The 24,997-nt window shown below is 37.6% G+C and overlaps 2 protein-coding genes across 4 annotated transcripts; both read right to left on the bottom strand.

Moving 5' to 3' along the window:
- Nucleotides 1–886: 886 nt before the first annotated feature.
- LOC106445091 (squamosa promoter-binding-like protein 14) lies at nt 887–5,727 on the bottom strand. Of its 2 annotated transcripts, XM_013886587.3 has the most exons (11): nt 5,415–5,727; nt 4,730–5,331; nt 4,463–4,659; nt 3,595–4,388; nt 3,438–3,512; nt 3,231–3,338; nt 3,021–3,138; nt 2,804–2,939; nt 2,574–2,718; nt 1,926–2,504; nt 887–1,726 (listed from the first exon to the last, which is right to left on the bottom strand). In XM_013886587.3, exons 2-11 carry the CDS (start codon nt 5,257–5,259, stop codon nt 1,310–1,312), a joined length of 3,099 nt encoding a protein of 1,032 aa, XP_013742041.2. In that variant the 5' UTR covers nt 5,260–5,331; nt 5,415–5,727; the 3' UTR covers nt 887–1,309. The 2 variants fall into 2 exon arrangements, with proteins under 2 accessions (XP_013742041.2, XP_013742040.2); XM_013886586.3 differs by having other exon boundaries at nt 4,730–5,727.
- A 13,277-nt stretch (nt 5,728–19,004) lies between these two features.
- LOC106445092 (dentin sialophosphoprotein) lies at nt 19,005–24,766 on the bottom strand. Of its 2 annotated transcripts, XM_013886588.3 has the most exons (9): nt 24,526–24,766; nt 21,924–24,352; nt 21,605–21,828; nt 21,360–21,518; nt 21,080–21,259; nt 20,656–20,850; nt 20,457–20,555; nt 19,742–20,374; nt 19,005–19,626 (listed from the first exon to the last, which is right to left on the bottom strand). In XM_013886588.3, the coding sequence occupies exons 2-9, from the start codon at nt 24,322–24,324 to the stop codon at nt 19,267–19,269; spliced, it is 4,251 nt and encodes a 1,416-aa protein (XP_013742042.2). In that variant the 5' UTR covers nt 24,325–24,352; nt 24,526–24,766; the 3' UTR covers nt 19,005–19,266. The 2 variants fall into 2 exon arrangements, with proteins under 2 accessions (XP_013742042.2, XP_022559443.2); XM_022703722.2 differs by lacking the exon at nt 24,526–24,766 and having other exon boundaries at nt 21,924–24,368.
- Nucleotides 24,767–24,997: the final 231 nt, after the last annotated feature.

Here is a 24,997-nt window from a genome sequence, read left to right as displayed (position 1 = left end):
ATATAAACAAACTTAAATCAAGAGTTGCTTGCCTTAATCATCGCCATATTGGAATAAACTTTTGAAATGTAAACGTTATAAATTGTTTTTTTTTTGTCGGTGTCGGTTTTCCACTTTCCTTCCCGCTTTTAAGAAAAAATGTTTGAAAAGTGGCATTATGTGAAATGTTTTATTCCTTTTAGTGTGTGTTAAATGTTAACTGTAAAATGTTTTCCCACTTTTCTTTATGCAAATAAAAGTCGGAAAATTAACCTTACAAAAACCACGCCTTGTGTTTTACCTACACGATGGGCAATTGTAGCTTTTATTGGACTGTCGTATATATTTTTGACTGTAGAAATTGATAAACTAGAACAGAATAATCATTTTTATTTTGAACAAATACATTTAAAATCAACCAACCCGTATCCTACTAGAAAAACGGAATCACACTAACTCAAGAATCCTTTATCTGTGACCCAATACTATACTCGAACTAAAGATTTAGTGACTTGTGATGTTTCAGAAGCTAGACAATCCACGTGGGAATCCTTAACCTCTGACGGCCTTTTGGGAACTATGTAACAAGATTCCTATGCTCATTCTGTCATTGCTTGCTTCCTCCTCTCTTGGTTTCCACCGATCTTTTCCATATACATAGGCTTCCATAGTAAATGGTTTAGCAAATTAGATTAAGTAATCGTATGATTATTCTTTACATAAACTGTATATCCATAACCTCTTATTATTATCAGAGTGAATATATAATGCTTTCCAGTACAATCTTCTCATCACCATACGTAGAAAAATAACAAGGATTAACTAAATACTAATAAACATTTTCGAAAGAAAAAGAGAAGAAATAGTGAGTGAAAATAAATACATCCTTTTGAAATGAAGCCATAACTGAAAAGAAAAACTTAAAAAGTTACAATAACATAAGACTACTTGTACAAAGTACAAATTTACAAAGACAAAGAACAAAAAAATGCAAAATAGTAAAGTAACTGCTTCGTATATGAAGCAGTAGGATACTATATAAGTCATAATAGTAACGATAATAAGTAGGAATACACAGAAATACACAATAAAATTAGCAACCAAAGTACATAACTGAAAACAAAAACAAAGAACTCTCGAAAGCCGACGGTGAAGCTCCCCTCTGTTATGATCCGAGCACATTGGTCCTCGTCAATGTCGCAGACTCACAGTAAAGCCTCATGAGCTTTCCATTAACCGTAGTAAAGTCTCTGTCTTTTTCTTGTTTTTTTTTTTTGTTGTGAAGCCAAAAGAATAATAACAAGTATATAATTTACTTCTTGTTCTTTCCCTAGATGGAGCCATAATCCAAACCTCCCCAACTGAAGTGAGATCCTTGTCGGACGATCGGGAAAGCATGCATGAAAACGCAGACGCAAACGCAGACAGTCGCAACCGCAAGCATTGAGTGAATGATAGGAGTTGGGAACAAACGGTGCGAGCCTGAGGCTCTCCTCCGATACTTTAGAGCCACGGTAGCACACGAGGCACATGAAGACTTGTTCATCTCTGTACTTGACCTCCTGCTCAGACCCAACTGGTCAACGACAATCTCGCTCTCGATGTTTAGCGAGACTTGCTTGTTTCTTTTGTCTGCAAGTTTACGAGCCACCAAGGAGTTATATGTATGGTTGTTCCTCATTGCAGCGTAGCGGTAAGGAGTTTGGCCGGTTGCATCGCAGAGAGAATTCCAGCTCGATAATCCGATCTGAAACAGTTTTAAAACGTTGTTTTTCAGTTATAAAGGATGGTTTTGGTAGTGTTCTAAAAATAGGTATAAACCTAAACAAAACAATTTTTCTAAAAAGAAAATAAAAAAAATCGGTCTAGTCGCCTGCCTAAACAATTTCTTGAACATTAGTTTTGATGTTTGAATCATGAGAGAAAGGAAGAGAAAGAAAGATTACCTCTTGTGGATCATTGGTGAGAAGATCAACCATATCATCTGAATCAGATGTACAAGCAGCTAAATGTAAAGGTGTGATACCGCCAGGACCGGTTATATTGGGTAAGAAGACCAACTTTTTAGAGGAACCGAGATTAACAGAGTAATGAATGAGTAGTTCCACCATCTTTGTGCTTTTCCTCTTAACAGCACGATTCAACAACTGAATCTCTGCGAGCATATCCAATGCTTCTCTGTTCGGCTCATCATTCACCACATTTCTCTCTACCAACATGTCGAGGAGTGTTCTGATGACAGCGCAGTAGTCTCTTTCAACTGAACAGACGAGCAAGAACTTGAAGCGGGAAAGGGAAAACTCGGATTGTTCCAGAGGCTCGGTGGTTTGGTTCTTCTGGAAAAGCCAACCAAGCTCGTTCAAGAAGCATAAAGTCTCTTCTCTTGATGTGGGACGGTGATCTGAGGTCTGCGCTTGTTCTTGACTTTTGGGGTGAAACTCCTCTTCAAGGCGATTTAACTCTTTGCAGATGGATGCATTGGCAATTATCAACGGGAAACTGTCACCCCTAAACCCATTCTCCACCTGTAAACAAAGTTAAGACGTTAAACATCTATAGATTGACAAAGAGAGCTGTTAGGTTCAGTTATATACCTCAATGAAACAGCGTCCAAGAAAACCAGGTTGTGTATTGTTGACTCTGAAACATTTTACATTCAACTCGTCAAAGATGGCTCGTTTACACGCTGCCCCTGATGCTTCCATTGACACGTAGCTACCCATTTGTGTGCAACGTATACTGGACGCAATCATAATAAAGGTTAGAACTGAAGAAGAAACAAAGACAAAGAAATGATGAAACTTTTGAGGTGAATTAAGTTTACCTGATGCCATCATTAGTCAAGCTTCTACCTCTTACTACTAAACTTGTTTCTTCACCAGCTACCACAGCTACAGGTGACACTGAGATGAGCTCTGGTGAATTCCAAGTTCTCCATGATTTGCTACAGCGAATACGACCTGTAACCAAATGACATGTTATGATCATTATTGACATAAAATCAAAACATTACAAGTACAAGCTCATGAGCGAGCACTCACCATTTTTGTGTGAAGCGAGCTGTCTGCCTGTGTTAACTATAAACCTCGAGTCTCTCCAAAAACCTGAATGAGAATCTTGTAACATAACAGCAACCCGTTGCTGCAAGTTTTGCTCGAGCTGAAAAAAAAAAGCACAAGCCGTTCCTAAGTTACTGATGCACATAGCGTAGTATAGTTCAATTAACGAACACTTTAAATATTTCCACTCACTTGTTCCCAGGCCGCAGGTGACATAGCTACGTAGACAGATAGAACAACACAGCCTGGCCTTATATAACTCTCCATTTCTGATGGAATGCTTGACAGCCAGTTATAGATCTGTAATAAAAGGTAGAGAGAATCACAATGAGTATTCAAAGGACGTAACCAATTACTTTATATATCAGGAAAGGTTAGATAATGCTCAGAAATGATCACCTCAGTTCGTAATGTTCCAGGGAGCTGACTTGGATCTTTATCAAGTAGCTTGAAGACTATCTTTCCCGTGCGGTCCTGTTTCAATGCCATAAAAATAAAAATCATAAGCGGCGTGTTTCCTCTACGTATGCTAAAGAGGAGTTTATAAGCTGCAAACCTGAGCATCAGAGTTTAAGCTAGGAGGAGAGTAGTCAGAACCAGAAGACGCATAACCACACTGTTGCCCGAATCCTTTAAAGTTAGGATTTGCAGCTCCTCTATTTGATGTACCAAAGAGGTCAAGAGGCAAGCAGCCCGCAGTCCTCACGGGGCTTGTGTTATTGTGATTCTTAGACCTCATGGTTTCAGGGGACCTCTGCAGTGGGAATAACTCTTGCATCACAGGAGATGAAGATGGAGATCTATCCTCCACAGGGTTACTGCTGGCAGACGAATAATATTTTCTCGAGGACGCCACGGCTGGTCGTCGACTCTCATCCTCGGGTGAGGAGGTGAACAGTTGTAGAGACAAGCTAGACCTAGTGTCTTGAGCATGTGAATCTGAATCCTGAGAAGGAGACTGGTTACTGCTACTGCTTCTCTCCCCACCAACTGTTCTCTTCTCCACGTTGGTTGTAGCAACGTGGTCGTAAGAAGATAACTTAGCCTTGTCATTTTCTTTGGTACCAAACCCACCTTGAGACAATATGGCTAGCGTATCAGGTGAAGATGAGCCTAACGTTTCGGAGAGAACAGCAAGCAGATCCATGGTGGAAGGAGAATCCCCGTTCACATCGTTTTGAGGGTTCGCCACCGGGTGATCAGTATTTTTCCTGGCTAAACTCCCAATACTGTTGAGCTTAGAGACGAGATCCATAGGCAAAGGCAATGCGTTTATCTTGTTGAGTATCTGAAGAAGCTGCTCTCTTTGAGGCACAGCTGGAGACCCCATTGGCCTGACCTCATTCTTACCTGCAAACCACAGACCACAAAGCTATTAGTAAAACAAGAACTCTTAGAACCAGAAAAAAAGCTCAACTTAGTACCTTGTGCACAAGCTAAGGCGGTTAACAAAGCCATAAGATCCATATTAGCGTTAGAGGTACTATCACGGTTCCCCGGAGCCACAACACCAGAAGCAACCTCCTCCGGCTGAGTTGTTTTCCTCCTACGTCGGTTGTGGCCAGCCAACCTACGCCTACAACTTCTTTTCCCCTCATCAAACTCAGAAAGAAGATGAAACCTGCAAAAAAAAGGAACTAATCTTAAAACCAGATTCGGTTTAAAAGGGCAAGCAGTTGATTCATTTCTACCTGCTGCACTGTTGGCAGAACCTCTGCATCTGTTTCCCAACGAGAGCCTTAGTAGCTTTGCTGTGAACTTCACAGACTTTATGCCTTCTGTGATAATCCTTACCATGAGACAAATCTTGACAACAGTTATCCACCTGACAAACCGGATAGTTCCCACCGGTTCCAGGAGATCCAGACCGGCCCTTCTTGCTCGGTCTAGCTGCCTCAGCGGCGTTTAGACAGCTTCCAAGATTCAAATCAAGCCCCCTTTCTTCTCCCACCTTCCTTGAAGTCAAATCAAACTGTGTCTGGCTCTGGCTCTGGCTCTGGCTCTGGCTCCCAAGGCGAAGAGGCTCAGCGTCAACCGGCTTAGCTTCGAATCTCCGGCTATCCCAATCCCACAGGTTAGAGTTCCACTCATCTCTAGGCTGAGATGGTGGAACGAGACGGTTCGGCATCTGGTGGTGATAGAGGTTGCGTTTTCTCCCCATAGGAGAAAGCGATTGGTGTATGAATAAAGGAGCAGCCACCTGAGCGCCTACTTCTTCCATCTCTCGCTACTCCAAAAAAATCTCTCTTTTCCAATTAAAGATTCAGGCTTTTCCTTTTCCACAAGAGAATATCTATGGAAACCACGAAGCAGCGTATCTAAACATATCTAACGCTTATAGCTCCGATTCAGTAAACAAAGGGAATCTAATCGCACCTTCACGAAGCATCAAACCTCAGCTCGAGGCTGATTCGGTTAGAGAGGAACAACATCACCAACGCTTCTTCTTCAGATTCGAAGATCTTTTTTTTTCTTCAAAAAGGAATCTTCAAGATCGTAGCTTTCCCGATCCGATCCAGGAAACGAAGAGAAAATATTAGATTTTCTCTCTACTCTCTCTCTCTCTCTATTAGACGGAAGCAAAATCTCAGATTTATCCTTGTTCGTCTCCGTCCTCCTTTCCTTTCCTTTCCTCTGCTCGTCCTTGGTTCTTCTTTCTTTCTTTCTTTCTTTCTTTCTGCTCATGTCTTTCAAGTACGATTTAACTTATTTTCTTTTCTTTTTTTAATTGTGGTGGCACGTACTGTAAATACGAACAGTGAGGAGGGCACTTGTGTTACATTATTCGAGCCGCCCATATGTGAGAGAGAGAGAGAGTTGATAGTTGAAGGATCCAAGACACTTCCATTTTTTTTAGCATTTTAACCATTTGTACCAAAACAAATATAATAATAAACAAAATAAAAAACCATTTGTACTATAAACTGTTAAATTCTTACTTTATTTTTAGTCAACATACTTGTTAATTAGATTAATAATTATTATTATTATGTGGCGTATGAAAATATGATCATTCTGTTACTAATTATGACTTTGAAATCAAAGTAGCTACAGAAAATTACACACAATTTCTTACGTATTTACCAAATACGTTGGTTAAAAACAATCATTAGTTTATGTAAAGTTGAAATAGTGTAAAATTATCTAAAGAAAGACAAAATTCAAACGCGTTAACACAAAAAGAAAAGAAGAAAAGTTCGAAACAAACCAAAACGATTAGCTCTATGTTTACATTAATGAAGTTGACAACACCATATCTATAAAAGTAAACTGCAAAAGCTAGTTAGGTTACTCAAAAATGTATGAATGTTTTTGATTAAAAAAAATGTAGTAATAATCAAAACTTAAGAAAACATTCCTTCTATTTCAAATTGTATATCATTTTAAAATTTTGTACATAAATTAAGAATTTGTTAAATCTTCCATTTTAACCTTTGATTAGATGACGAACAAACAAACCTTTGATTATAATTATATAATAGTTATTATATTTATTAGCTTAATTGTAAAAGAGATAAACCAATGAATAAATTGTATTGAAATCATAAATAATATTTATTTTGTAATAAATATTATAGTATATAACAACAGAAAGATTAATAAACTTTACAACAGCTAGTTAATTCATTTGATGACAAAAAAAAAAAGTTAATTCATTTTAAAAATTATAATTTATGTTTTAAAATGTGAGACTATCAGTTGAGAACTATTAGTTGGACGGTACTAATTTCTTATAATTTATTTTTTTAAACTATAACAACTACATATTCTTAATTGAGTATGTTATGAAAAAAACTACAATAAAATAGAATTACAGACAAAATCTAGAAAGTGTAATTGACGGTCGAAATCCCGGGTTATGTTTGTAAATTACCAAGACAACGTGGTCCTACGAACCAAACTATTTATAACCCGTACCATGTTATACTGTTACATTTATCTAATTAATAAGTACTATATAGTTATTATAAACATGTAACATGCCTAAGTGATTAGAGCGATAACGAGAATATCGACGACTTTTCTTTCGAGACATGGAGCTCCTAACAAATGTTGCCTAACAACTTGTCTAATCTGATATAGAATCAAGATCTACAGACTACATGGCCTTATTGAAGAATGATTATTCATATCTCTAATATATTTCACCCAGAGAAAAAACTAACAAAGTAAAATATGAACAATGTGAAATAAATTAAAAAAGCCTTAGAAAATTGTTCTTTTTCTCCATATTACTACAATTTACCACTACAAGAAAAATGAGTTTTAATAGCAGATCGGAATAGCGTTTTTTACGATTGTGTTATGGTTGACATATCCGTTAGTTTTAGATAGCGTTTGTATATTTGGAAACGCTATGATAAAGTAGTATGTTTGGAAACGCTATCATAACGTATGGTTTTATACGTAACACTTGGATTTAATAGCAAAACATGATTAAAAACGCTATGTTTGGTTTTTGAATCCCTAAACCCTAAAACAAGTTTTTAAACCCTAAACTCTAAATACAAACTTTAAACTCTATTTTAACATCAAATCTTAAATTTAACTTCAAATGTTAGATATAAATTCAAAAATTAATCTTTTCCAAAAATTTATCTCAGATCTTAAAATCAATATCCCAAACTTTTAACTTTTAAATCCTATACTCATACATTTATTCTAAACTCCAAATTTTATATATAAACTCTACAAGTAATTAAAAATTTCTCAACACTAAAAATTTTATTCTCAAAGTTTAAACTAATCTCTAACCCTTAATATTTACAATTTCTAAAAGTATTTATCTCCGTATAATTTTAAAACTACAATAAAAATATCCATAATTATTAATCTCCTTTTGCTTAGAAAAAAATATAGTAATCCTCCTACTATTCTTTCATTGGCCAAAACAAAAAGTGTGTGGATTGCAAAGTGTACACCATTGATTAAATTCATTCAATGGTTCAGATTCATTCAATCTATGTTTCTTCCTCTCCCTCTCTCGTGTCTTTGTTATACAATCAGACCACAATTCATTATTCTTTTTAGTTTCTTTTATTCTTTTTTTTTTGTTTCAGATCTGAAACAATTTTTTATCTCTGTCTTCTTCACTACGACACCATCTCTCTTTGCACATCGTTTTTCTTTCTTCTCTAGAATCTCTCTCGTCTCTTTTGTTTCCGTCTTCAAGGCCAACCACTCATCTTCTTCTCTGTATCTCATCTCTTCTCCACCTCTGCTCAAGCTTGCCCACGTCTTCTCGTCACGAATCTCGAACTGTCGCGAGTTTTCCATCTCTGCCGTCGCCGTCTTCCGATCTGTCTCCTCCTCGGTTCCGCGACGAAATGACTTCTCCTCCCATACTTTGTGAAAATTATAGTCCTCTACTTTGTGAGAGTTCTGCTACATGACGCGTCCTCTGCCTCTCGCCTCCGTGTAGTCTATTTCCAGTGATGTCTCTCTTCCTCTGTGCGCCACCTCTCCTCCACTCATCTGCGCCTCCAAACCTCCTCTCCTCCACAACAAGCCGAAGATGGCTCCTCCTCTGGGACAACCCTACATCTCATCCTCGCTGGAGACAGCTTTGCTTCTCGTCGAAAGTGCCATGGCGGCTCGTTGGAGAACAACCAAATTAGGTTTAGGTGTTAACTGTATAATTTTTGTTTTAGGTTTAGTTTTTTTAATTAGGTTATTTTGTAACTATTTTAATTGTAAACCAAATTCAATTATTTTGTAAATCAAAATTCATATATAATAGATTTAATTGTTTTTTGTGATTTGTATTTTTTTTGTTTTTTATTAATGTAAATAATAGCGAAAATTATACGCTATTAAAACATTTTTAATTGCATACATAAAAGCGCTATTGTATATAACCATAAGATAGCAGTTTAAAAAAGCGCTATCTAATGTACCTGACCTACTATGACGGGCGATGATACAACGTTTCTAAAACCGCTATCGTATCGTTATATAGCGTTTTTCGTCCGCTAATAAAACCTATTTTTCTTGTAGTGTACATACCATATTTCATACTTAAAATAGACAAATCATATCAAATTTTAAATAAAATTGATAATATTCCCATTTCTTTTCGTCCTACACCGTCTTCTATTGAGAGCCTGAATCTCGACACCGTGTCACGGGGGAAGTAGTCGTCATCACGTAATGTAATGTGAAGGAGAAAACAACATCTCACCAAGAACATGTCGATAAATAGAAAAAGACTACATTACCCATACGATTTTATAAAAATTTACAAACGTATCTCCTCATCTGGGCCATTGAACAGATTGGACAAGACAAGAAAGATAGAGAGGCCACAAATTTACCAGTCACGCACGTACGGCTTTATGTTGCGTCCCCACGCGAGTGCAAGTGGCTCGTTGTCCTTCTTCCAAAAACGACGTTGTTTATCAAAATCGTTATTAAATGACTTTTAGCATTACTATATCATCTTATCTTCGTTAATCGCGTCTCATTTAATCATCTCGTGTCAACTTCTTATTCGTTTACAACGATTCTTACATTCCCTACGAAAGTTAGATAGTGTTAATCCTGTATCTGCCAAGAGTTTCAATTGGTGAATGTTTTATTAGTACTGTGCATGAAATATAATATCAAGAGAGTTGGAGACCAATATACATAGATTATACGAACGAATGATGAATTAAAAGAATGTAGAGAATAATATAGTGTAAAACTTACCAGTACGAGTAGAAGAAGCTAATAATTATGTTGAACCACTTAAAGTATATAAAACATTAGTATATAGTGATAATTTATATAGAACATATCAAGTATAGCATTTATATGTGGCACTATTAATTATTGTATTCTAATATTGTGTCTCTTCATTTTTCATTAGAAATCATCTTCATAAACGAAAATTTAGAGATGTGGGATTTCCACTGAATAGTATTCACTAATATACTAAAACTGAGATTTTATGAGAATTAAGAAAGAAAAGAGAAATTAAATGAAGAACATGAAGATTAATGAGAGACTTTCTTGAAAGATAATGAGAAAGAAGGAATTGAATTGCTTGATTGTTTCATGTATCAAGAGTACCTATATATACATCAAATGGGGAGCCAAAACAAAGAGGCTCTCATGCACTAAGTGAGGCTCCCTTGCACTAAGTGAGGCTCCCTTGCACTAAGGAGAGGCTCTCATACACTAACTAAATAAAGAAATGATAGTGCATGATATGTGGGCATAATACTCCACTCACCAAGCAACCTCATTTTACATTTACAACAATTTACATTCATAAGTTTACTTATCTTTGCTTTATGATCAACACTCCCCCTCAAGCTTGACACAGGTAGGGATCAAGCTTGGAAACCATGAAGCATTCCCTCATTAAAACCTTTAGCTTGTAAAAACCACATGGGATAAAAACCAAGCTAAGGAAAAAGAGTAGAACACTTCATGGCTAAGGATCAGTGTGATGGGAGATCCACGAGTCCCAACTTAGAATGTATGAATTCACAAACCTTAGTGCTTGCAGCCTTGGTAAAGATGTCAGCCAGCTGATCTTCACTTCTTGTGTAACAAGGGAGGATGATTTTCTGTTCCACAGCTTGCCTCACCTTGTGACAATCTACTTCAATGTGTTTAGTCCTCTCATGAAAGACTGAGTTGCTAGCGATGTGTATGGCAGCCTGATTATCACAATGCATAGTGATTGGTGTTGTAGTCTCAATCCCCAAGTCTTTAAGCAGCCCCTTGATCCATATCAGTTCACTTGTGAGTTTTCTCATAGCTCTATATTCTGCTTCAGCACTTGAGCATGACACTACTTTCTGCTTCTTGCTCTTCCAAGTCACAAGGTTGCCACCAATAAATGTGCAATATCCAGTGGTTGATCTTCTATCAACTCTATCTCCTGCCCAATCAGCATCACAATATCCCACTATTTCAGTGCTCTTGTTGCATCCCATCCAAACTCCTTGACCTTAATATCCTTTCCACCATGTTCCAATGGTGAATTTTTGGCGCCTGCATCTGCTGGCTTACTTGGTTCACAGCAAAGCAAATATCAGGTCTTGTAATTGTGAGGTAGATGAGCTTTCCCACCATTCTTCTGTACTTCTTCTCATCTCCAAAAGGCTTATTTTCAAACTCCCCCTGTCGCAGCACTTTGTAACCATCTTCCAGTGGGGTCTTTGCTTTCTTTTCTCCAAGATCACCTGCCTCACTCAACAAATCAAGTATGTACTTTCTTTGAGATATGAATAGCCTCTCTTTAGATCGGCATATCTCAATCCCTAGAAAGTACTTTAGCTCACCCAAGTCTTTAATATCAAAAGAGGATTTAAGAAAGGCTTTGGTTAAGATGATACCTTCCTTATCACTTCCGGTAATGATAATGTCATCCACATAGATCAATATGACTACAATCCCACGCTGAGATGTGTGGGTGAATAGGGTGTGATCAGCTTCAGACTTGCTGAATCCTCTTCCATTAAGAGTTGTACTCAGCTTGTGGTACCATGCTCTTGGTGATTGCTTTAACCCATAGATTGCTTTCTTTAGCCTCAGCACATTCCCTGGTTTGACAAGGTTTTCAAGCCCTGGTGGTGGTCTCATGTAGACTTCATCATCCAATTCTCCTTGAAGAAAGGCATTCTTCACGTCCATCTGCCATAAGTCCCACTCTAGGTTGACAGCCAATGAGAGAATGATCCTTATAGTGTGAAGCTTGGCTACTGGTGCAAAAGTATCCAAATAATCCTCTCCATACACCTGAGTATATCCCCTTGCTACTAGCCTTGTCTTCTTTCTTTCTGGCTTTCCATTTGCTAAGTACTTGATAGTGTGTATCATGCGGCTTGTCACTGCTCTCTTGCCTTTAGGGAGTTCAGTTTCATACCAAGTGTCATTTCTGATCATGGCATTGACCTCATCCTCGACGGATGCTCTCCATTCATCATCTACCATTGCTTCTTCATAAGACCTTGGAATGTACTCTTGATCTAAGTTGGTGATGAAAGCTTGATGCTCTGTGGGATAGTGAGCAAGAGAACATACTGCTTGTATAGGATGAGCTACTGCTTGGCTGTTGAAGTAAAATTTTTTGTTGATCCAGTTTGAGGCAGGCTTTCTCTCCCTTGTACTTCTCCTAAGTGGTTGGACTTCTTCAGTAACATGCTGCTCATGTTCATCTCCACCTGAATGTACCTCAGTGACCTCAGTGTGCGGCTCCTCCACTGTCTCTTCTTGTTGTCTCACATCCTGATCATGATCCTGACCAGTATGTGTATCATCTTGTCTCCCCCCTTCAGGATCAGGATAGGGATTGTCTCCAGCGTGATCAACCACTTCAATCACAGTCCTTGGAACCTGTGTATCCTCTTGATCAGTTCCAGTCTCTGATGGTTGAGCCATATTGATGCCAAGACTCTCCATTATACGCTTCAGATTGTTTGCCCTATCAGAAGATGATTGAGAGATGTCCTTGAGTTTATCCCAACTCTTCTCTTCATAATATCCCCTTGATTCCACAAACTTTACATCTCTCGAGACCAGTACCTTTCTCATGTCTGGGTCATAGCACTTGTAGCCTTTTTGGGTTGAAGAATAACCAAGGAACACAGCCTTAGTACTTCTAGCCTCAAGCTTATTTCTTTGCTCCATTGGCTGCAAAACATAACACAAGCAACCAAACACACGAAAGTGATCAATAGATGGTTTTCTATTGTTTAGTACCTCATATGGCGTGAGATCATCTAGCACCCTTGTTGGTGTTCTGTTGATGAGGTAGCATGCTGTCATGACCGCATCACTCCAGAACTGCTTAGGTACATTAGTCTGGAACATCATAGATCTTGCCACTTCCATGAGGTGTCTGTTCTTCCTCTCTGCTACACCATTTTGTTGTGGTGTGTATGGACAACTGGTTTGGTGTATGATCCCATTCTTGGCTAAGTAATTTTTGAACGCATTGCTTGTATACTCCCCTCCATTATCTGACCTGAATACTTTGATCTTAACATTAAATTGGTTAGTTATGTGGTTCTGGAAATTAATAAAGGCATCTAGCACTCTATCTTTAGTTTGAATCATAGTTAGCCAAGTATATTTTGATTTTTGATCAATAAAAGTGACAAAATATCTATGATTCTCCCTAGATATGCATGGTGCAGTCCAAACATCAGAATGTATAAGATCAAAGCAATTTTCATAGATAGTAGATGACTTAGGAAACACAGTCTTGCAATGTTTGCCTAGGATACACGCTTCACAGCCATCATTTTTAAAGGAAATATCAGGAAGCAGCAGGTTTAGTGCACGAGAATGGGGATGACCTAGTCTAGCATGCCATAAAACACTTTTATCTAAAACAGGAATTGAACTGAAAGCTGAAGATAAATTTGAAACAGTCTTGGTGTCTTCAAGTAGGTACAAGTCATCCTTTGTAACACCTTTTCCAATCAACTTAAGAGTCTCAATATCCTGAAAAACAACCTCATTAGGACTGAAAATCACATTACAATTTAAATCAGTGGTAGCTCTTTTGACAGATAATAAATTTGATGCAAAAGATGGCATGTAAAATGCTTTTGTATCTTTTTCAAATAGCTTAAGAGTTCCTACACCTTTAATTGGTATTTTATCTCCATTTGCAATCACTACATTACCTAATACGGGTTCTACATTACTAATCAACTTAGCATCACTAATCATGTGGTGAGAGGCTCCTGAGTCTATGACTAAAGGTTTAATACCACTAGATGAATGAGATGCATGTAGAGAAGTAACCATAACTCTAGGCGGTTTATATGATGCACTAAGGGAAATACCAAGTGTGTTACCAGACTCTTTTAGAGCTTTGATGAGAGCCTCAAGGTCTGACTTCTTGATAGATTCATCTCGTGTAGTTCTCACAGCTGAGCAGCCACTGAAAGACAGTGTCTTTCCTTCACTAGCACCATTAGTGCGCTTAGGAGTAGATGGCTCTCCTACTTCACCAGAGAAGTTTGCCCTTGCATCTGCATATGGAGTCCGAAATTTCTGAGGTTTGAGGTGTGGATGGAGGATCCAACATTTGTCTTTGCCATGACCCTTCTTCTTACAGTGATCACACACCCAAATCTTCTTATCTTCTGGTTTGTAGTATCCCTTGTTAGCTACGCCTTCTGGTTTGGTCTCTGCCCCTTCAGCTTGATTTACCATGATGAGCTCTCCCTTTCTCCCAAAGAGTCCAACTGATCCTTGCTCCTTTTGGATCTGAGAGCACACTTCATCTAGAGATGGGAGCTCATGTCCTCTTAGGATGTGTTTGATCAAGTCATTATACGCGGGGTTTAGAGTGAAGAGAAGCGCAAAGACTTTATCTTGCTCTCTTCTCTGGTTCAGTACTTCAGGATCCAAAGTACTTGGCCTCAACATCTCTAGTTCAGCCCACAAAGACCTAAACTTTCCAAAGTGTTTATCAAACTCAGTATCCTCTTGACACAAGTTGTTGATAGCCCTCTTGACTTCAAACACTCTACTGATGTTGGAGACATTTCCAAACACCTTTTGAAGTGTATCCCACAGATCTTTAGAAGTTTCACAGTAGGAGTAAGCTTCCAAGATTGCGGGTTCAAGACTGTTGTGGATGATAGATAACACCATGAGATCTTCTTGAACTCTTTTCTTATCACCAGCTTCAGCCACCACTATCTCCTTACCATCCTCTCCTAGGATAGTCTTCTTCTTAAGGCCTCTGCCTTCTTCAACAATTTCCCAGAGACCTCTGCCTCCAAGAGCTGTCTTAGTTAGCCTTGCCCAAAGTAAGTAGTTAGCTCCCTTGAGAGTAACTGGAATCACAACCATCTTTGAATTTCCTCCAGAATCCATTAAGAACAGCTTCGCAATGAGAAGAACAAAGTAATTTTTTTTTTTTTTTTTTTTTTTTTTTTTAAGAAAAAATAAATAAATAGAAACAAAGTGAAAGATTGCGGAAGACTTAGGTTTCAAGAGCTTGTGGCTCTGATACCATGAGATTTTATGAGAATTAAGAAAGAAAAGAGAAATTAAATGAAGAACATGAAGATTAATGAGAGACTTTCTTGAAAGATAATGAGAAAGAAGGAATTGAATTGCTTGATTGTTTCATGTATCAAGAGTACCTATATATACATCAAATGGGGAGCCAAAACAAAGAGGCTCTCATGCACTAAGTGAGGCTCCCTTGCACTAAGTGAGGCTCCCTTGCACTAAGGAGAGGCTCTCATACACTAACTAAATAAAGAAATGATAGTGCATGATATGTGGGCATAATACTCCACTCACCAAGCAACCTCATTTTACATTTACAACAATTTACATTCATAAGTTTACTTATCTTTGCTTTATGATCAACAGAAACTAGGTGTAGACAATATATATAAGATGAATAAAGTTGAGTAATTTCCAACTTTTATCTAGAGATGTCATCATTTTGCAAGCCAACATGTTAATTTCTTATGGCTATATAAGCTATATAAAATATCATAGAATATATATATGATTGGAAATGGTGAAAGGAAAAAAATATCTGTAAGTTGGGTACGGAAAGCCGAGTGCAATGGATTGGACCATAATCGCACTAATCAGTATGATGTTCTTCATTGTTGCCACTATGATGATACTTCTTCTCCGAGTACTACAACTCTTTCGCCAAATCCTCTCACTATTTTATTTAGTTGATTTAACCCTAAAAAGTGTCTAAGGGTTAATGTTTAAACCCATTATTCATTTGAGAGAGAGACTTTTAGGGTTAATGTTTTTAAAGTGTTTAGGGTTAATTCGTTATTCATTTGAGAGAGGGAATCTTCTAGGGTTAGTTTTTTTTTTTTTTAAATAAGAATTGATGGACCTGTTTCACAAAATTTAGTCGATAGGAAATCGATGCAACACTAGTGGAACATGACAGGTTGTGATAATGCCTAAAGAAGCTAATTCATTATTAATAAATTTTGCATTTGCTCAAAATGTTTGTTGATCATGTCTATGATCACGTTCAACGTTTATTGTTAAATGAATAATGCACTCCTGATAGTTACAAAAAAAAAAAAAATAATAATAATAATGCACTCCTGATTATAAAATGTTCTACTTTTGTTTGCTAGCTGTTTGGTTAACCGCATACTATGAAGTTGTTAACTTGGTTTCAACAATATCAGACTTCTATAAGCTTTTGAACACTCTGATTAATAATTTCATTGTGGCATTATTTGATGTAAATAATTGATCTGAACAAAAATGTGTCGCCCGACAAATTCTCTTCCCAACATTTTCTGGAACAAAAGTGTTTCTTTGTTCACATATATATACATGTATACATGTAACTATATGTTAATATACATATATATTTGGTTTGATTTCTATATAGAAATTTGATCAGTGTCTTCTAGGAGTTATAAGTTATAGTTTCCGCATTTGATATATAAAAATTAATATAGCCATATATCTATTAACTTATATACAGACAATTAAATATCATAAAATGTAATTTAACTTTTAAATCGATCTATACCATACAAAAAAACAAATAATACTAATCTATAATATGATGAATAGTGTTAGTTGAAAGTTAACGAACTGAAACTAACAAAATTGATTTTGAACTCAGCATATGAATGAACAACAAAATTTTGAGAAATTCTTGTTTTATTACATTTTATAATATTCAAATAAAATAACAATGTGTATATTTTAAATTAGTTACCTAAACGAGTTCACCACCAATTAAAACTATCCTGAACTAAAGTAAAATTAAAAGAATTTACCACTAATTCAGTAAAAAAAATATTAACTATGAATCGTTGGGAGAAAAAGGAAATAAAAATGAAAGAGTACTCAAATGTCACATGGTGGTCCAAAGTCCATTCACAGATGGAACGTGCAATGTATTGAGCCTAATCTCTCTAACTTCCTCATGCAACATGCTTCTTACCACCAACAACGGCGGGTTTTTATTTTATTGGTTACACAAACAAAAATATAATGTTGCCTACAATAAATATATAAATCTGTCGATGTATATTTGTAAAGGATCTGTGAATATTTGTCTCATCTCCGATATATTTTATTCTAAAGATTCATACAATCAATATTTTCCCGCAGATTATGAGCGCTGCTCTCGAATCTTTTCATGTTTTATAAAGTTTCAAAGTATAATAGGATATTACCCATATAACCTCTCGAATACGAATTATCAATATGTCAAAGATTTAATGGAATTAATATATATACATATATAAGTATCTGATTGGTATAAATATAATGACAAAGTACCACCATTGACATATACCATTAGGCCGACCACATCTAATCACTAAAACTGTTTTGTTATCTTTAAATAATCTGATCTCAAAACTTGTTTTTTTTTTTAATTTTGAAGAAGGGCATATTTTGTTTTGTTTATGATCTCTTACTTTTCGAACCACTATATAATTTATATTGTGTTTTTTTTTTTCAAAATAAACTGGTAGATGACATTGTGAAAACATCGTTCTTGTTTGTTGTTTTACTTGCAAATAAAAATTAAAATAAATCAAACAGTACATTTACGTTTTAACACTAAACATCCAATAATGTATATGCGATGTACGATAAAAAGGAGAAATCTAATGAGCAACTCTTTTTTTTTTTGGTCAAATCTAAATGAACAACTCTTTCGTACAGATTTAACTTTTCTTGTCTGAAGTTTTGCGGGTAAGGTTCATTGGACGTGGTCATGACACGAATATTTTAGTACAATTATTTTCCATTATCTTAACCACTTATAAACACACTGTTTTGTGATGTGAAAATCGGGATCTGACAACTTTAATAGCTAGAGCGTGATTATTGAAAGGTTATTAAGGTAAAATTCTTCTAAGAAACGGTTCTTAATATTTTTTAGTTAAACTTATTAAGGTAGCTTTTTATATGGTGGTAAGAACTTCGTCCTAAAAATCCCATTAATCATGCTTCAAGGCAAAAACAAACATATAAATCATTTATCTAGAAAGCCTTGAAGCTATTAAAGATGTGATATTGAACCATTAATTTTAAAGATTTGAGAAAATCATTCTTCAAACCATTTGAAAACAATGGTGAGTAGCATTCGTCTGTACATTTTTAAACACTTATTATTTTCATTCAAATATTTTTTCTTTCGAAGCAAATTATGATTCTTTATAAACATTCCCTTTTAGTTTGACAAAATATATAAATATATTTTCCATGTCAAATAATACAGTGAGAGATGAGAGACGGATACGAAAAATAGTAAAATAGTAATGCGCGCTATATGTCACGTGTCCTGTGAATGTAAAAAGATTCGGCTGAGTTTGAACGCAACCATTTTCCTAATCTTAATTTCCACATATCTGAAGTTAAATATTACATAACTAACTATTTTATGCTTAGTAATTAGTTTATGGGTCATGAAAACGAAATTAAAATTAGATGTTAGAGTCAAACATCTGGATAATCTTGTTTAATCGTTTGTAAACTAGTTCATATTGCGTTGTAGGTGATGCTGTGACCACAAAGAGTTCACGTCATTCTTAAGAAGATAACATATAACATTTTCTAATTTCACAATATCTGATTGTCCATGCCTCTTTTCCTTCTCCTAGTTATAGTTGAAGGCAACGAGTTTCATGTCTTATAAAGACATGGGAATCTCTTTGTGATTAGAATAAGTAGACGTGGTGCAGAGAGTATCGTCGTCTCATAGTCCATCACGGCGCATAAGTTGGTCACCAACAACCCCTTCAACTATGACTCTTTTGAAGCTGTTTCTATTTGGATCAAAATATAGAATATGAAACGGATTCGCCAACTCAAGTGGTACATAGGTGTGAAGATGTTTACCAACACCGAGAATGGATGTTGGTCCTTACTTTGACAATAATGGAGTACTGAATGCTATGAACTACAATAGCAGTTAGTAATACTATTCCTGTTGCATGAGACATTGACTTTTGGAGACACTATGTTTCAGATCAAAAGACATTATTGCTATAATAATATATTATGGTATAAAAACAAAACTTAAAGTCGTGTTTCTTAGACAATACCAAGCAAGCAAAACCAATCTAATGTCTGTTGTCTGTGTGAAATCAATGAATCAGAGCTTCCACTTTTAAGAACAGAATAAATAGAAAACACCAAACACAACCCAAACTAATTAAAGATGAGGATCCAAACAAAACTTACTATAGAAAAGCACGAAGGGAAAGTGTGTGAGAGAGTGTGCCACTTTCATCATTTCTCTTTTTTATATAAACCATAGATTTTCGGGAGAGAAGGAGAGATTTGCGTTACCGAGAAGGAACAATGCGAGGGCGACCAGAACTATGAGTCCAATCCACATCCACTGCTTCAGTTTTTTCTTGCTTCCTCGGTTCCTCAAAGGTAGCGGAATAGATTTCGACTTGTTTTGTTTGAGAAACTGTGATGATGGTTTGTGGGACTTCTTGATTTGTTGGCTCTCCTCAGCGGTTTGTTTCTTTGGAATATCAATCTCCCTTGGAGTTTCGATTACAGCTTCTGATGTCTCAGTTGGGTTTTCTGCTGTCTCTTCTGATGTAATAACTCCCTTTCTTCTCTCCTTCTTCCTTAGTTTCTTTTCTCGTTCCTACATAAGAGAGAGTTTGTGCATCAGATCAATGACAAGCACAAGAGTTTATGAATCATTCTTGTCCCAACTTAAACATACTGGCGAGAGAGACTATATAATAATAATAAGTTACCTTTTCCTTTTCTTCAGCTTCCTTCTGAGCCTTAAGAGCAGCTCTTGCTTTTGCTTTTTCTTCTCTCTTCTTCTTCCTCTCCATTGCCTCTTTCGCTTTGGCTATTTCCTCCAAGCGATGCTGCTCCTTCATCTTCGCTGCTTCCTTTGGTTTCCTCTTCTCCTCTTCTTTCTTAATCTGTTCCTCTTCCTCTTTGGCTAACTTAGGTGTCTCTTCTTCTTCTTCCTTTGTTGCTGACTTCTCTATCTCCTCTTTTGCAGACACCAATTCCTTGACAATTTGTGGAGGCTGGTCTGGTTTGACGGCCTTCTTAGGTTTCGTGGTCTGGCTCTTCTGTTCAGCCGGTTTTGGAATATCCTTTCCACTGTTTTCAACTTTTGAACCTTCAAATTTAACGACCTTCTCTTGTTTTGCTAAAACTGGTGGAGCTGTCTCATGTTTCTCTGCCCTGTCACTCACAGTTCTAAATTTGTCCGTTCTTGCAGCATAAGCGATCCGGGGTGGTTCCTCATCAGGGCCAAGAGATCGCCCATCTAGTGTTCCTAATCTTCTTAACGTACTCCTTGTGTTGCATCTTACGTAGTAGCTACGGAACTCTTCGTTGTTGTTCCACATATTCATGAAATTCTCCACCTGTTTAAAGGCTATAATGAGTTCCAAACCGACATACAGGCATAAAACCGTAGTTAGAAATTTATTTGGCTTGTGCTCAAACCTGGTCAGAACAAAGGCTTTGCAGGGCTGCCCTGTCTTTCTTCAAAGCCATTTCATTTGCTGCCCTTGAATCATCTCTATACTTGAAGAAATATTTGTTCTGCAATACCAAAAAGGAATTGTAAACATGAAGGATTAAATCCAAATATAGATGCAAGCATTTGTCAGTTTATGTCCGAATCCAGATGCTCTCTGAGTACCTTTTCTCGTTGTTGTTTCTTCAAATCCTGTAGGTGCACAAATGCTTCCTGGCGAACGGCATCAGCAGCTCTGAACTGTTGTTGCAGTTTATTCTGCACTTCCCATTCCTCATCACACTTTTTCTTAGCAGCTTTTGTGACTGCTTCGACTTTTGAGAGATCGCTTCTGAGGACGTCAAGTTCCTTTCTCAACATCTGTCATTATCAGAAATGTCACATTATGCACTGTGTAAATGATATCCGCAAAGAAAGGACGAGATAGCTAAATCACCCTGATGGACGCTATGTAAATAGAAGGAAACAAAGATCCTTCAACCGACAAAATAGGGTTGAATCAGTGTACAGAGACAAGAAGCGGGTATCAATTAAAGAAATCCAGATGGGACATAAAGATGACTGCTACATTGTATAGATTGTAGTGTACCTTCAAACGCTCTTCCGTTTTCTCTTTGTCATCTAATGCTTGCTTAACTTCATCCTTGGTACCCATACTCGAAGATATCTGACCACGGAGTTGCTTCAACTGCTTTATTTCCCGAATGTATCCTTTTTCTTCACTCAGAGATAGAGTTTCGTGTTGTATCATGTGTTCCATATTATTCACCTGATTGGAATAAAATAAGATAGATTGAGCATAGTCAAGGTTGACAAGAAAACTATTGTAATAACACTTTGCTGGAAATGTGATCTGCAGGGAGCCATACCCTTGAATCAATATCGTCAACAGAGGCAGCACTCTTAACCCGGCTAATCACAGACTGAAGGGCCTCAATTTCCTGCCGTTTAGAATGCATTGCTTTTCTTGCAGATCTCTCTTCTGCCATGGCCGCCTTGTAACTGATATCATAGTCCTTGCATGTTGCCTAGAAATAATCATTTCAACAGAGGTCAGAGCCAAATTTACTATAGAATGCTTTACGTTATGACAGATCTCAAAAGCATTTCTTACGCGTATCTTTTGGATGTCCTCTCTAAGAGCATCCCGACTCTGTGTTTTTTGATCAACCTGCGCTTCAGCATGCTTGAGTTGCTCAGCTAACTTCTCGTCATCATATCTTGGAACTCTAGGCAGAAAGTAGAATGGTCTTTTCTCTATCTCTGCCGCTACAGTGTTTCCTTCAGAAGCATCAAGCGCTGAACCTTCTACTTTATCATCTGTTTTAGCAGCATCTCCTGAACACAAAAATGTAGATATACAGTCAACTCCAGCGTTTCCTCAAAAAAAAAACAAGTAAATAGCCTAATTTCATTTTATATCACTTTATTACCTCCTTTGATTTCAACATGTTGGCTTTCCACGCAGTCTGTAGCTCCTGTATGTTTGGTATCACTAGCTGTAACCACTTTAGATTCAAGATCCTCTGCACAAGTCTTGGTTTCAGATGCAACTGAGGCAGTGGCGCCATCTGTCTCATTTTTTTCCTCCCTCGAATCCTTCTCTTTGCTTACCTTTATTAGATCATTGTTGTCAAGAGGGGCTTTTGTGCTGTCAAGGCTCTCAGTATTCGAATCGATTTCTTCATCTGTTTTCATCACAGATCTATCTTTTATGTCCGCGTCATTTATCTCAGGAACTTCTTCCGAAGGTGTATCCTCACGCACATCAACAGGGATGGGAACATTCACTTCTGAACAACAATGGACTTCTCTGTTTATTTCACCAAATTGAATAGCGGGCGCAACAACATGTGGTTCAGTGCTTTCTTTAACTGGTTGCGCAGCTTCAGATTTCGTCGCAACGGCGCCTGTGTCTCCAACCGGTCCTTCTGCTGAGCTTTCTGCCAACTCAGAGACAGCGGTTTTGGAATCCAACAAGCTCGATGATCTATTGACGTTTGTAGAGATGGTGACAGCACTCTCATTCCCAGAAAGATCCCCTGCAGGTAACTCTTTCACTTCCTCAGCAGAGGTTAGACAAACATCACCGCCAGTATCTAAGTCCCTTTCGGAGTTGTTCTCTTGAACTTTCTCAACTGGAGCATGTTTTTCATTCACGTCGGTAACTTCTTTTGACTGAACACTGCTATCATCTTGGATCTTCTGGTTCGTATCAACACCATGATCCTCTGAGAAACCTTGACTTCTGGTGTCATCGTTTAGATATACACTTGGATTATTGCCAGAAGTTGCATCTTCATGTAGCTCATGGGATGGAAGTTTTTCAACAATCCCAGATATCTCACCACGTTCTGATTCCTGCTGTTTAGTACAAGATAAGTCATCAGAAACGGGAGCTACCAGAACACTATCTTTGGAAACAATGACAGCATCACTGCTTTCTTCTGAAGCAGGGGCATCAAGAACTTCCGTAACTTCAGATGCTATCTGTTGTTTTCCATCTTCATTACAAGCAGGTTCGCTGGCATCTTGAGATTCTTGATGAGTAGTCATACTCTCGTCAAAAACAGAAGCTTCAACAGCTTTAGCTTCAGATTGCACCTTGTTGTTGTCAACAAAATCACTGTCCTGAATCGCTTCAGATTCTGGGTTGCTATTACCATTTTCAACAACACCATCTTCGCCAGATGTGTGGGATTCCAAGCTGACGTCGGTGAGAGTTTGACTATCATTCGGGACGTCAGTACTTACCTCTGATACACCAACCTCCACGGTTCCAGATTCTGGCAACACATCACCATCAGAAGCATTGACCTTTTCCGCCTCTGAAGTGAACGGAGCATCACCAGTTTTCTCAACCTCTGACTCTAACTGAGGGTGACCGTTCTCAGCAGAAACAGGTTCCAAAACTGCTACAGTTTCAGATCCAGTGCGATCATTCACAGTTTCAGATCCATTAACGGTATCAGCTGGATCTGTTAGCGTAGGTTGTTCCAGACCCATGCCTCCATCATTATGGTCAGTTGGAGAAACCTTAGACTCACTTCCCTCATCTGAATCACCTAGGGAAGGCTTTGCTACGTCTTCGTTATGTTGGAGATCTTCAGAAACATCTACATCCAGATCAGATTTTTCTTGAGCTTCAGCCATATCTACGTCCAGATCAGATTTTTCTTGAGCTTCAGTTATATCCCCTTGATGTCCCTCCACATCTGTTTTAATCTCAGATTCGATTTTATCTTCAGGCTTTCCCTGCAAATCCGCAGGATCCTCGGCATTATTCTCTGGAATATCCCTGGATCCAACTTCAGAATCTTGATCCACTTCCTCAATAGATTCCACATTACCATCAAGCCCAATGTCAAGATGCCCATTACCAGGATTCTCTTGATCCACACTTTTCTCAAGAAGATCTGACTTTGGGATCTCAACGACTTCCTCTGGTCCATGAATTGCCTTCTCTTGTCCAGAAACTTCCACCGTTTGACTACTTGTAGCCTCCACCTTACCTTCCTCAGGATTCAGAACCTCTCCCTCCTTTAGATCTTTCTCCACAGTGGAATCATCAACCGCCTCAACAGAATCAGACACGACGGGATCATCTCCCACGGTATCGTTCTCCGTAACGAAAACGTAGGAACCATCGGTATCCTCCTTCTCGTTTCCGCTACCGTTGCCGTTGCCGTTGCCATTGTTGCCGCCACGGCTGATCTCATCCCCAGCGTCCTCTTTGGAGGCCGGAGCTACCACCTCCTGTTTGTTCTCAGCGGCATTCTCCATATCAACCTTCACCGACACCTCTCCTTGGTCTCTCTCCACCTCCACCGGCATTTTCACAGCTTGCACCGACGAATCACGGCTAATCAAAACGCGAACGAATCGATCAGATCAAACGAAATTGCAACCAGATCTAACGAAAATTAAGGGAAAACACGCGATGATAAAAAAAATTGACGTGAGACTAAACCGACATTGACGGAGATCAGAGAAAGTTCCGGAAAATAAAATAATAATAATAATAATTCAACAAACCTTGAGATCAGGCTTGTCGCCGGAGATTTCGAATGATCGGAAATGTAGACAATGCCGACGATTTGATAGAGGAAAGGAATTTGAGAGCGAGGAAAAGAGTTCGACGCGAGAGAGAGAGAGAGAGAGAGATGAAGAAGAAAACAGCTGGCTCAGGCAAGCTGTATAAGGACGAGAATGGGAACGTCCCGTAGAGCCTCTTTTTCGCACAGAGGCTTCCTTAAACAGATCATTATTTTTTTTTTTATATTTCTCAACTAACCTATGCATTATCTTCATAAAAACTAAATAAATAACGAGATGCTATAAGATCATCTCCAATGTATTACTCCATTTTCTACTACAAAATACAGTAATTCCAAAATAAAGTTGAGTTTTACTCCAATGTATTACTCCATTTCCTACTTCAAAATAGAATATTTTAAATATATATTATTTTTAAGTTTATTAAAAAATTAGTAATATCATCTTTCAT

The sequence above is a fragment of the Brassica napus genome, chromosome C5 (genome assembly GCF_020379485.1).
Source record: "Brassica napus cultivar Da-Ae chromosome C5, Da-Ae, whole genome shotgun sequence".
NCBI lineage: Eukaryota > Viridiplantae > Streptophyta > Magnoliopsida > Brassicales > Brassicaceae > Brassica > Brassica napus.
Note: the sequence above shows the minus strand (reverse complement) of the source record. Positions and strands in the feature narration are given on the sequence as shown.

Bases quoted from the DNA above. Each gene is read 5' to 3' on its own strand.
- LOC106445092 (XM_013886588.3), bottom strand. From the start codon at position 24,324: ATGCCGGTGGAGGTGGAGAGAGACCAAGGAGAGGTGTCGGTGAAGGTT. The intron at 20,556-20,655 runs GTACTCAGAGAG...TTGGTATTGCAG, and splicing joins AGAAACAACAACGAGAAAAG to AACAAATATTTCTTCAAGTA. The intron at 19,627-19,741 runs GTAACTTATTAT...TCTCTTATGTAG, and splicing joins AAGCTGAAGAAAAGGAAAAG to GAACGAGAAAAGAAACTAAG.
- LOC106445091 (XM_013886586.3), bottom strand. From the start codon at position 5,259: ATGGAAGAAGTAGGCGCTCAGGTGGCTGCTCCTTTATTCATACACCAA. The intron at 3,339-3,437 runs GTGATCATTTCT...CTTTTATTACAG, and splicing joins CTGGAACATTACGAACTGAG to ATCTATAACTGGCTGTCAAG. The intron at 3,139-3,230 runs GTGAGTGGAAAT...TTTTTTTTTCAG, and splicing joins CACCTGCGGCCTGGGAACAA to CTCGAGCAAAACTTGCAGCA.